This window comes from Condylostylus longicornis, unplaced genomic scaffold (assembly GCF_029603195.1).
Source record: "Condylostylus longicornis isolate FDR11 unplaced genomic scaffold, ASM2960319v2 ptg000084l, whole genome shotgun sequence".
Taxonomy (NCBI): domain Eukaryota; kingdom Metazoa; phylum Arthropoda; class Insecta; order Diptera; family Dolichopodidae; genus Condylostylus; species Condylostylus longicornis.
Window position 1 is genome coordinate 8,177,249 of NW_026578052.1, and position 13,668 is coordinate 8,190,916.

The 13,668-nt window shown below is 29.0% G+C and overlaps 2 protein-coding genes across 2 annotated transcripts in view; one reads left to right on the forward strand and one right to left on the reverse strand.

Annotated features, from left to right (window-relative positions):
- Positions 1 to 13,668, forward strand: part of LOC129613618 (GTP-binding protein Rhes) — a 91,674-nt gene that overhangs the window by 44,206 nt on the left and 33,800 nt on the right. The gene's annotated exons all lie outside the window — the stretch shown is intronic.
- Positions 3,756 to 5,093, reverse strand: LOC129613616 (tubulin beta-2 chain). The gene has a single exon (XM_055527747.1). It carries the CDS (start codon positions 5,091 to 5,093, stop codon positions 3,756 to 3,758), a length of 1,338 nt encoding a protein of 445 aa, XP_055383722.1.

The window sequence follows — 13,668 nt, forward strand, 5'->3', positions numbered from 1 at the left end:
ATATGTTCGAAGTTGTGTAAACTGGTTCGAAGTGGTGTATGATAGCAACAAAAAGTTGCTATGGAAAATTATTTAAAATAAATTGTCTTCGGAAATAAAAATTACAAACTATAGAATTTTTTAATAAGATAAGATTTTAATGTAATATACAAAGTTTACTGTTATGCAACTTGCATGAAAGAAAGAGGAAATGACACAAATCTGTTTTTGCATTCAGCAGCAACTTGATTTTATACATACAAAGTTCAAAATTAATTACGAATAAAGTTTTTACTCTTGCACTTTTTGCAAAGGTAATTCAATTACAAAATGGAGGCGAATATCGCTCGTAATTTTAATTTTTAAAAGAAGAACTTTTTGTTTTCAGTTTTGTGAAGTGAAATTGTGTGTACGGGAGTAAGCGATATTAATTTGAATAGCTTCAAGCTTCACGAGTGCCATTAAAAAAATAAATTAATTAAAAGAAAAAATTAAGTTTTGCAGGGTGATTAAATTGCAATAGTTTACGAGTTGACTGTTATAATGAGTGTGTTTAAGGGTCATTTAAAAATATTTTGATTACATTATGCAAAATTACGAAAAATCAACGTTCAGGTTATAAAGAAAATTAAAATGAAATTTCTAATTCTTTAATTTAAAAGTGAATTTTCAAGTCGTCTCAAAAAAAAAGGGTGTCAAAATTTTTTGGAGACCATTAATTTTTAATTTGAAAATTATCATTAATTTTCATAAATCTTTCCCAATCCAAAAATATTTTAAATCCCTTTGGAATTCCAAAAGGTTCAGATGAATTTCAAATGTAAGATATTTTCTAGATAAAACCATTAAGGAAAAATAAATCTTCTTGTAGCACACTTTATGCCTTTTTTTAAGTTACTAAAAAAAAAAATTATGATTTTAATATGAAAGGCATTGTATCCAAAAAAATTTATTCAAAACACACAACTTTGTCAACCCTTTTCACACTTTCACAATTTTTATTTTCTGATTTTTATCATTATGTGATAATTTTTATACCCTGCACTTCGTGAAGGGTATATTAACTTTGGTATGGAGTTTGTAACCACTTGAAGGAGTCATCTGCGGTATGGACATATATATATATTCTTGCTCAGCGTAAAATTCTGAGTCGATTTAGACATGTCCGTCTGTCCGTCCGTCCGTCCGTCCGTCCGTCCGTCCGTCCGTCCGTCCGATCGCACGATAACTCAAAAACGAATAATGCAATCGACACCAAACTTTCACAAGTTTTTTCTTTTGTGCCAAGGACGAGCCCTATTGTTATTGGACTAATTCGGACAACGGGTTCGGGTAGCTGCCATACAACTCAAAGAGTTTATTTTAAATATTTCAAAAACTAATAAAGGTATAAATATAAAATTTTGTATACATGTGTCCAATTATATTCTGCACATGCTCTAAAAATTATAATGGGATGGCTGCACCGGTTCGGGTGGCTGCCATTCAACTCCTACAGCAAATTTTTTATATTCGGCAAAATAATAAAGTCAGATTCATGAAACTTGGCAGTCATGTGTCCAATTATAGGTCAAATATATTTCTGAAGTTTTAGAGGAATCGCTTGACAGGTTCGGGTACCTGCCATACAACTCCAGAAGCTAATTTTAAATATTTGGAAAAATAATAAAGTCAGATTCGTGAAACTTGGCAATCATGTGTCCAATTATGGCTCAAATATATTTCTGAAGTTTTGGTGGAATTGCTCGACAGGTTCGAGTAGCTCCCATACAAGTCTAAAAGCTTATTTTAAATATTTGGAAAAATAATAAAGTCAAATTCATGAGACTTGGTAGTCGTGTGTCCAATTATAGGTCCGACATATTTCTAAAGTTTTGGTGCGATTGCTTGACAGGTTCGAGTAGCTCCCATGCAAGTCTAAAAGCTTATTCTTAATATTTGGAAAAATAATAAAGTCAGATTCATGAAACTTGGCAGTTGTGTGTCCGATTATAGATCAGATATATTTGTGAAGTTTTGATGGAATTGCTTGACAGGTTCAGGTACTTCCCATACAACTCCTAAAGCTTATTTTACATATTTGGAAAAATAATAAAGTCAGATTCATGAAACTTGGCAGTTGTATGTTGAGTAATAGGTCACATATATTTCTGAAGTTTTGGTGGAATTGCTTAACAGGTTCGAGTAGATCCCATACAAGTCTAAAAGCTTATTCTTAATATTTGGGAAAATAATAAAGTCAGATTCATGAAACTTGGCAGTTGTGTGTCCAATTATGGCTCAAATATATTTCTGAAGTTTTGGTGGAATTGCTCGACAGGTTCGAGTAGCTCCCATACAAGTCTAAAAGCTTATTTTAAATATTTGGAAAAATAATAAAGTCAAATTCATGAGACTTGGCAGTCGTGTGTCCAATTATAGGTCCGACATATTTCTAAAGTTTTGGTGCGATTGCTTGACAGGTTCGAGTAGCTCCCATGCAAGTCTAAAAGCTTATTCTTAATATTTGGAAAAATAATAAAGTCAGATTCATGAAACTTGGCAGTTGTGTGTCCGATTATAGATCAGATATATTTGTGAAGTTTTGATGGAATTGCTTGACAGGTTCAGGTACTTCCCATACAACTCCTAAAGCTTATTTTACATATTTGGAAAAATAATAAAGTCAGATTCATGAAACTTGGCAGTTGTATGTTGAGTAATAGGTCACATATATTTCTGAAGTTTTGGTGGAATTGCTTAACAGGTTCGAGTAGATCCCATACAAGTCTAAAAGCTTATTCTTAATATTTGGAAAAATAATAAAGTCAGATTCATGAAACTTGGCAGTTGTGTGTCCAATTATACATCAGATATATTTGTGAAGTTTTGGTGGAATTGCTTGGCAGGTTCAGGTACTTACCATACAACTCCAAAAGCTAATTTTAAATATTTGGAAAAATTATAAGGTCAGATTCATGAAACTTGGCAGTCGGATGTCCAATTATAGGTCAGACATGTCCGTGAAGTTTCTATAGAATGATTTTAGAGATTCAAGTAATTGCTACACAATAGCGAAAGGTGCAGGGTATAATTCAATCGGTTTATACCGACTGAAACGTTTTTACTTGTTATAATATAAAATTATGCAAATGTGTTAGTGTAGTAGGAACGTGTAACATTGTTATAAAAAGATCATAATTTTTTCTTTTGATATATTGGTCATAATTATTAAGAAATCCTTTCTCTGACATCAAATTAACTAAACAATGAAAGTGTACTATTAAGAAACCTTTGGTTATTATACGATATTAAAAATTAAAAATGGCCCAAAAAGTGTGATAAAATCTAGTTGACAAAATTTTGATAAATTATTTTTGTTAAGGTACGAAGAATTCTAAGAATTTAATAATTTTAATTGTAAGCAGAAAGACCTAATCAGTGATAAAATAATTTTTAGTTAATAACTTATTAAAGAACTCTCAGAAGATTTTAGGAAGAAGGTTTAGTGAGTATATGGATAACTATTGAAACAAAAAGACACTTCATCATCTTAACACTAAAGTCAACAATACACCGATCTTAGAAGCTACAACTCTGCCGATTTTAAATGTTTAATATGTTAATGAAATTGTCAAAAATACATGATTGACATCAAACATAGTTAATCCGATTTATTCAAAAAAAAAAATAAAGTCAATTTTGATATCGCATAGAATCGACCTTTTAAAAAATGATGTGGGCATTACAAAAGAAAAAAAATCAAAATGTAAAATATGATAAAATACACAAAAAATTTATTCTTCACCGCCTTCTTCTTCTTCATCAAATTCACCTTCTTCATCAGCAGTTGCTTCTTGATATTGTTGATATTCAGAAATTAAATCATTCACATTACTTTCAGCTTCAGTAAATTCCATTTCATCCATACCTTCACCAGTATACCAATGAAGAAATGCTTTTCTTCTAAACATTGCTGTAAATTGTTCAGAAATTCTTTTAAAAATTTCTTGAATTGCTGTTGAATTACCAATAAATGTTGCTGACATTTTTAAACCTCTTGGCGGAATATCACATACAGCTGTTTTACAATTATTTGGAATCCATTCAACAAAATAACTACTATTTTTATTTTGTATATTTAACATTTGTTCATCAACTTCTTTCATTGACATTCTACCTCGAAATATAGCAGCAACTGTTAAATATCTTCCATGTCTTGGATCACAAGCAGCCATCATATTTTTTGCATCGAACATTTGCTGTGTTAATTCTGGAACAGTAAGAGCTCTATATTGTTGAGAGCCTCTAGATGTTAATGGTGCAAATCCAGTTATAAAGAAATGTAAACGTGGAAATGGTACCATATTTACTGCTAATTTTCTTAAATCAGCATTTAATTGACCCGGGAATCTAAGACATGTAGTTACACCAGACATTGTAGCTGATACTAAATGATTTAAATCACCATATGTTGGTGTAGTTAATTTTAATGTTCGAAAACAGATATCATACAAAGCTTCATTATCAATACAAAATGATTCATCTGTATTTTCTACCAATTGATGTACACTTAATGTTGCATTGTATGGTTCAACAACTGTATCAGATACTTTTGGTGATGGTACTACAGAAAATGTATTCATAATTCGATCAGGATATTCTTCACGAATTTTCGAAATTAAGAGTGTACCCATACCTGATCCAGTACCACCACCAAGAGAATGTGTTAATTGAAAACCTTGTAAACAATCACATCCTTCAGATTCTTTTCGGACAACATCTAATACTGAATCAACTAATTCAGCACCTTCGGTGTAATGTCCTTTAGCCCAATTATTCCCGGCTCCAGATTGACCAAATACAAAATTATCTGGCCTAAATATTTGTCCGAATGCACCAGCTCTTACGGCATCCATTGTACCCGGTTCTAAATCAACTAATACGGCTCTTGGAACATATTTACCACCGGTAGCTTCATTATAATAAACATTTATTCGTTCAAGTTGTAAATCACTATCACCGTAATATGTTCCGGAAGCATCTATACAATGTTCATCAGATATTACTTCCCAAAATTTAGCACCAATTTGGTTACCACATTGACCAGCTTGTATATGTACTATTTCTCTCATCTTGCTCGATACCTTCTTGGTATTTCTTCGTTTTTATGACGTTCTAATTATTGGAGTATTCTGGCAAATCAAAAAAACTGTTTTTAATTAATAATTAATGGAATTTTCCTGCAGCTTCAAATTAAGAAAATTTTTTCACAAATGAAATTTTAAAATTGAATAATGTAAAATAATTTTTGTTTTTATTAAAAAATAAAAAACAACTTGATTTAAAAATTTTCAATGTAAAATATTTAAAAATTTTTTTCCAATTCAGAAACTGAATTTTTAATTGGTGTAATGTTATGGAATATGTAGGGTGTAATGTCGTAGCCTGACAGCACTTCATTGTATGTTAAGATACCTTTTAACCAGATTTTAACAGAAACCATCGATTTCCGAATAATTAACTCCCGCTCGTAACTATGGTAATGTTGCGCGCTTTAAACTTTGTGTGATAACAATTATTATAAACGGAACAGCTCAAAGGTTTCATATTTATCATGGTCTTGTATGTGGAAACATCCCTTTTCTTAAAATGAAAACTAATCACTTTCAATTAAAAACCAAATAATTATCATCTTACCCTAATAACTTCCATGGTTTACGTAGGTGTGTCTAAAGAAAATAAAAATATTTTTATTGTCTCCTTTTAACGATTGTAGTTCTTTTAAGTTCTTTTCAAGTTCCTTTCCTAGTAGCTCATCTGTATTTTACTTAAGTGTTATTGAAGTCCAAGGGTCTAATGTATATATAACGATAATGCACTTTAATAGCTTACAACAGTTTAAAGATTTCAATTTTATAGTCAAAAATATTTGAATGTTAAAATTATGATCTCCCAGTCTCGTATAAATTTTAAGGATCACAACGTAAAGTGGTTTTAATAAAAAGCAATAAAGTTGGTAAAAAAGAAGACAAACGAACAAAAAATTCAAAAATATTTTGTAAAACGCTTTAGCATATATGAGGAACGTTTTCATAACAATCAACACGGGACTTATGCAATAAATTTTTGTTTTTTTTTTAGTTTTTATAACCATGGGAATAAAAGAGAAAACCTTATAAATTTTATGATTACTCCACTGAGATCATCCAAAGTATATAAGGATTTTTTAGTGGGTTTATGAATTTTTAATTTTTTTTTCTTTTTTTGGCTCTTTTCCCCAAGTAACCTACATTGGCATTCATATACATATAAAGAGGTACATAATTAATTATATATACCACATATAGCTTCACCCATAGAAACAAAAAAAAATGTTATTTTTGATATTTTATAGTTTACGATATTCTCAGAATTTTCTTTTTATACAAGGTATCTGAGACCGGGGTGGCATTCCCGAAGCTGGGTGATAGAGTGCGTCTGGATGAAGAAAAAATAATATTGAATATTGTACTTCTTTGGTCAATTTCCTGAGTTACAAAGCCTCTAAGTGGTTCTTTTTGAAAAGCATCCAAATTTTTATATTTGCCTTTTGAACTCTGGAAGTGGAATAGATGGCCAGGAACCACCGCAATTCGACTTATTAACGGCTTTTTCAATTGATGAAATTTAAACACTCACATATTGAAAAGTTTCTCTATTTTATTTTAACTGTTATTTACTAATAGTTTCACGTTATTTCACTAATAGTTACACGTGAATCTAGAGCAAATAGTTTGACCTAGTGAATCTTTGATATCAAAGATTGAGCCATTAAAAGTCACATGTCTATGAATCGGCGGTATCACCACGAGCCATTCTGCCTTATGTCTAGCTTATTGTAATAGCGTCGACCTAACGTAGCTTAACGTAACATATCTACAAAACGAAAACCTGAGGTTAAATCAGTGTTTCGTAAATATCATTCAGACTCGGATACCACCTTAAGCGTGTACACCTTATATTCAACCCTTTTACTTTATGAATGCAAAATAAAACGTTTAAATCTAAAATGGACCACACACATCCTTCTTTTTTCTTCATATTTTCAGTTTCATTCTCTCAGGATATTCTGTTGAAATTTAGTTGTGAATAATATTAGATTGTCGATTCAAAAATTTACTGATTGGTTTAGAAAAAAAAAGGATTCTTTTTAGCATTAAAAGTGAGGTTTTGAATTCTTTCTTCTCCGACATCCATTGAATACCGTGTACATATCCGGACATACCATATAATCTATACCCTTACAATAGCTTATTTAACTCTATAGCATTTTTTTATGAAGTTTTTTCATTAACCGAATTAAATTGAATTTGAAATTTCAGTTGGAGATGATGATGATGAAAAATTAGAATAGAATGTGATATTTCATGATTTTTAAAAGGGGAAAATCGGGATGAAACTATAAAAATTTTGTTATGCACCATATAAAGTTTAAGGGTGAATTATAATACTATGAACCAGCAATAACCATTTAAGTTTTGGAATTTAAAATAGAATTTTTAGAATTTCGCTTTAATACATGCTACACGAATACATCCATTTTGTATTTACTTTCATACTTAAGTATGTATAATTTATAGTAGGTGATAGATGCTTTCGGTGATAACCAAAATTTAACCCAAATTGTGATTTTATAGATTTTAATACTAATTTTTGTTGAAAATATTCTCTTGAACTTAAAATTTATTATAAAAGAATATAAAAATTTCTATTTCTATGGTTTCAGTATTAGATACGAGGGTAGTATCATACAAGACTATTATGTAATAACAAATTTATATATAGATTTATGTTATTTATATAATAGGGAGGTTCTTGGATACTCTCATTTAATATAATTTTATTCAATTTAAGTTCAATGTTTTCAATTGGAATTGTTGGACCTTCAATAATAATAAAATTTATAATAAGAGTTAAAATTCGGAATGCACAATGATTACAGGAATTTGGTCCAGTGCAATATTGATGAACGATTTTGAGTCTTGAATAAAGATTAGGTAATAATAATTGAAAGAGAAATAGTTTCAATTACCTGCTCATTATTATCAATGCCAGGAACTCCCCATTATTGAAATTGTTATATATGTAAGAACAAAATGAACGAAACAAATGAACGAGATATATTTAAATATCTCACCTTGAAAAATAATACCTGATAGTGAGGAAGTCTATCTCAATGATTCATCAAATATTTGGCATACTTTCAAAACGCATTAAGCTTATTTGGTCTGACGTGATCCATTTCAGTTTATAGTGCTTTTTTCATATTGAGCACAGAAACAATCGGATTGCAGTCGATCCCGGTAGGACTTGACGTTCTGCTTGAAGGGGAGTCAAATCTGCGCTATAGGAAATTGTTCCTTCCATCTCGTTCAACGAAGTTTTCTTCAGAGATGTTGGTGATATCAGTGACTTGCTATAACTGTTATAGCAAGTCACTACATTGGCTTTCTCAGTGTTGGGTACCGCACATTCAATTTCTTGAGGGATATCTCCGGTTATTTATTTGATGCTCCTTTGATCATCTGTTGTCAGTAATCTACCGCGTTTTCTTTATTAAAAATTTTTATTTTAAATCTTTGTTCCTTTAAATTTAGGTAATTCGAATTAATTGTTATAAATGATAAACTACTAAATTACTTATTTGAAATTTAATTTAAATAAATTAAAAAAAATTCTTGTGAATTAGAATTTTAGATTATTTCACGGTTTATTGCAAAACTTTTAGTATTTAAAAAACGAAAAATGCACAAAATAATGTCCGCGTACAACTTTTAGCAATGTTTTGTAATTTTCAAATATTAATCATAAGTTTAACAAAAAGTTTCTCGAGCAAAAAATCTTCTATTTTGTGTTTGTTAACTTCCATTATGGTTGTTTTTCATTTATAATAATTTGTGAAAGTTCTTTTACTTTAAATCACTTTTAATTTTCTTGTCTTCCTTAATTTAAATTTTAGATCTCCTTCTATTTTAAGACTTTCAGAGCTTCAAGAGAAAAGCTTCTTTATTACAAAGACTTATGAGAGAGGGAGAGGTGCTTTCTCTACTCTTTTCTCAACAAAATAATAAAGAATACGTGTATAAAAGGACGATATCGAAGAGTAATCATATTCAAAATAGGAAAATAGAGCGAACCCATCAAAAATAAAAGAAGAAACCGAAAAACGTCAAGACTTTTGAATTTAATTTATCAAGAAAACAAAGAAAAAAGTAAAAGTTTCTTGCAAGCAAAAACTTTTTTTTTCGTTTCAAATGAATCTTTTATTGTAAGAAAAAAATTTCTTTTTTTATATTTATGGTGTTTCCTTGTGCGTTTATTTGTGCAATATTTGAGTGACATAAAAAATGAAATTATAATGACAAGCAAAAGATGTTTTTGTATAATGGAAAAAACTCATGGAACTGTTATGTTGTTATGGTGTTAACACATTTCTATGACCATTTATTCATAAAGCAAATGTCGAGATAAATTCCATATAGCTGTTGAGTTTTTGGAGACATTTAGGGCACCGGCGGATCTCTCCTTTTCGCCTTTCATTTAAACCAGCTCGAAATCCACAAAAATTGACTAATATCCCTAATATTTGCATTCGCTAGCGTCAAAAATGAGCATAGGAGATAGGGTAAAGTTTCCTCTTTCAGAGTCACAGCAGCTTCTACAGAGATTGTTTACGGGGCGAATCATTCTTCTTGCCTGTTTGCCAATCGAACAATGACAAATCAGAAAACTCCGATACAGCTCCCTTATTACAGCTCCGATATCCTCTCGTCGGACAGATATCAGGTTCCTTGTAAAAACGAAATATTGAACAAAATTATTACAATATTTTCTGTTGTATACAATAAATTACAATATTTTCTGTTAGAAGAAGAAATTTTACTTATAAGGATGGGTTGTAAAAGCACTTCGCTTATATGAACAGAGTTATGCTAGAAAGTGAAGGTTGAACGGCAAAAACCACAAAGTAAATATTAAATTTTTATACAAGTATTGGAGTAAAAACTTTTCTTGAAAATAGTTTCAGGAGATGGAATAAGTAACTTCATAATAAAGGTTTCGGTCTTATCATGGTTTAACTCTCTCTCTGATTTCGACCGAGTTTTCTTATTCTGTATTATGCTTAGTATAAGCTTTTTAGAAAAATATTAGTTATGTTTATAGTGGGTGGTAAGGAAATTTACAGAGAAATGCCTTGTATATTAACAATTTTGTTGACTCTGACAATTTGCAGGAAATGAATATTGGCAATTTGAATTGACACAATGATACTGTAAACACTGTGTTTTAAATAAAACGAAATTTCCTATAAAAAGAAAATAAAAAATAACAAAAGAATTTATTAAATTTTGTGAGTAAAAGTTTTTAATATTCCAGCCTAACCTATAAAATGATTCAATATTTCTATGGTAATTTTCTCATTATTTTCGCGAAATTTCAAAAAAAAAACATTTTTACAAATTTCAATTAAAATGAACATTATTTTGAAAAACATTTGGAAACTTTTATTATAAAAACCTTTTAGTAAAAAATTTCTTTTTGAATAATTTTGTAATTTCATTTCCAATTCCAAGGGTTATGTTCTCTTAATAGTATTCATTTAATGCCACGTTAATGCCTCACTTAGAGAAATAAGTTTTAAGGAATTTTCTCTGATTTGAAGAGAAATGTGGACAAAAGAGAAAAGAGAAGTGAGAAGAGAAGTGTCAAAGAAACAGAATTGAGAACAGAATTAAATTTCACAATTTAATAGACGTACCGTACCGCGCGAGCAAAACTTTTTAATTATTTTAATTTTTACTCATTCTATTGTTATTTTCCATTACCTAAATTTCATTTTATATAAATTAAAGTAAATCTTCTCTTAAATTACCTATACAGAATAATTTTTTTAAAGAATTATCAAAAAAAAATATAATTTTTATGCGGAACAAAGTGAGAAATTATGATTAATTTTTAGGTGTCTGTCATTAACAAGTATACATTTATTTCTTTAATATTTAATGTTCATTTGAGGTGAAACACACGATATAAATATTAATATCGTGCACACATACATCTTCTAGTGAACAATATATACTAGTGAATAACTACATATGTGTGTGTTTGGAATGAGTAGTGTTTTAGCTTATTTTAATATTTAACTTTTATTATAACCTTTAATGAATATTAAATGTAGAAAACAAACATTTATCAACTAATTTGAAGATTATATGAAGTTATTATCAAAACAACAATATCCTTGTATATTTACACATAATGTCGTACATATGTGAAGGCAATAAGATATATACGCTGGTATTTACGTGTATACAGTGAACACTCTAAAAATGAAATCATTAATCCACTAAAATTTTGTATTTTATCCGAAATGGGAGACACAGAAGTGGAGGTATTTGATTGTCCAATGTTTTGAAAATGAAAATTTTGAATAGTATACTTATTGGGCATAAATATTTCGATGGTTCATTTGAACCCCCTTTCAAATGACGATTTTCTTTTGTTAGAGACAGAACCGCGGTAAGAATGCAAAATGGTAGTTGGCCAAGTGCGATAATGCTGGGATATTTTTAGAGAAGAGAGTACAGTCAGAGATTTAATTAGTTGTTGCAGCTGGAATACCAGAAATCATCTAGAACTTAAGTTGTATAGCGCTTATATAGGTGAAAGAAAAAGAAGATTCATTCACTTTCATTTAGATTCATTCAAATGATTAGTAATTGCTTTTACTTAATAGAGTTAAAAATATTATTACCAGAAATTCACTGTATTATATACTGTTATATTTTTAGCATGTATATGAAGTTAAGTTATAAAAATTTATTTTGACATTTATTGTATATTGAATTTTCTATTGTGTACATACGTTCATTTCATTCATACAATTCATTCATTCATATAAAATTATTTTAATTTTGTTTTATGACTCAATGAGTGTAAGTTAATGTTACCAGAATGTCATAAATAGGTTTTTGGAATTTTTATCATAGATTCTCGTATTTTGCTTTTAAATAGTATTGAAATGTTACATACAATCACAAAATCTTTTGGTTTTGAGTAAATAGAATGGAAATTCGTTCTACGGTGATTTTAAGTGCAATTAAATAAACAATATATGGCAACATTTTTAAAAATTTTAGCGAAATTCAACATAAACATAAAAATAAATTTTGTATCTCTCAAAAATATTTTGTACAATAAACATTGCATACTTTTAGGGAAATTCAATGATATTGGTAACATTTTTGATGATACTTCTATTTTAAGAGCCACACTTGATCTGTCAATTTTCTTAAATTATTGAATTTTATTTATTTTATATACATACATAACCTTTGGTTTTAATTAAATTTGATATATGATACTTATATACATACACACATATAAATGTTTCTAAAAATATACAGGTAAGAAAAGCACGTATATGAAATAGAATTGACAATCTATGCATTAATAAAGAACTCATACGCTTAAGTCCTTAAATAACACAATGTATTTATATAGTTATACATATAAAATAGATATGTTTGTAAATATATATATATTTGCTAAAATTTTGCCTAAATTATTTTGATAACACGTATTTTACTTAAATACGTAATTGCATGTATAAAACGGCAATTACTTTTTATAGTTATATGTACTTGAATATATTCAAGTTATTTTGAAAATAATTCATGTGTGTGTGTGTAAGAGTAAAAATGTGATACAAGAAAATGATGCATAGGCTAAGGCTAGGATAAAGGATTAAAATATTTTGTGTTTTGAATTTCTTGTTTTATTTACAGGAAAACTTAATTTGTATCTAGTAATTTAAAATAAAAAGTTAATAAATTTAATTTCTCGTCCTTAAATTAAAGCCAATCTTAAGTGGGAATATAATTTCCAAAACATTAAAATTACTTTGTTAGAAACAAATTTAATTTAAAGAATAAAAAAATATTTATGTAGATTTACTTAAGAAATTAATTTGACAAGTTTACGTTTATTATGTTATACAGAATGCAAGGATTAAGTTGGCAGGAATTGAGACAGAGAATTGTAAAACATTTGAGAATAATTTTGTAAATAGATCAAAAGGTGGCAAATGAAAATGCTGGGTCTGTGTGGCAGGGACAGAAAGAGAATATTTTTTTAAGTAAATTGGGAATTTATGCAACTTTATTGAAAATTTGAGGAATCATGTTGGAAATTGGAAAACCATTTGGGTGAATTTCTTGATATCAATGGATTTAATTCAAAAATTTGCTTAGTCCCATAATTACGTTTCGGGACACAGTGAAACCGCAGTTTCATTCATATAAACTATCTTTTTTTAGGAGTCTTAAGTTTAAACTCAAACATAAAATTGGAGAGGAAAAAGAAACGAGTTTAGTTTATTCGGCAAGAGATTTCATAATTCGGGTAAATATTATATTGAGATCTTCTTAAAATTTTTGTTATCGTACCTTTGGGCCTATTTGGTTTTTGCTAAACAGTTAATCTCTTTTCCCGTAAAATCATCTTATCATCTACGTATGTAAATCGAAACCATGTTTGTAAAAAATACAAACCATGTATTTTTTGCTCTATTTGAGCTAAATATACGGTTTTGCTATACTATCGCAGTGACCAGCTCCTGTGCTCACATATATTGCAATATTCCAGTTTTGATGGCTTTTAAATGTG

Coding starts and splice junctions, on each gene's coding strand:
- LOC129613616 (XM_055527747.1), bottom strand. CDS start 5,093: ATGAGAGAAATAGTACATATACAAGCTGGTCAATGTGGTAACCAAATT.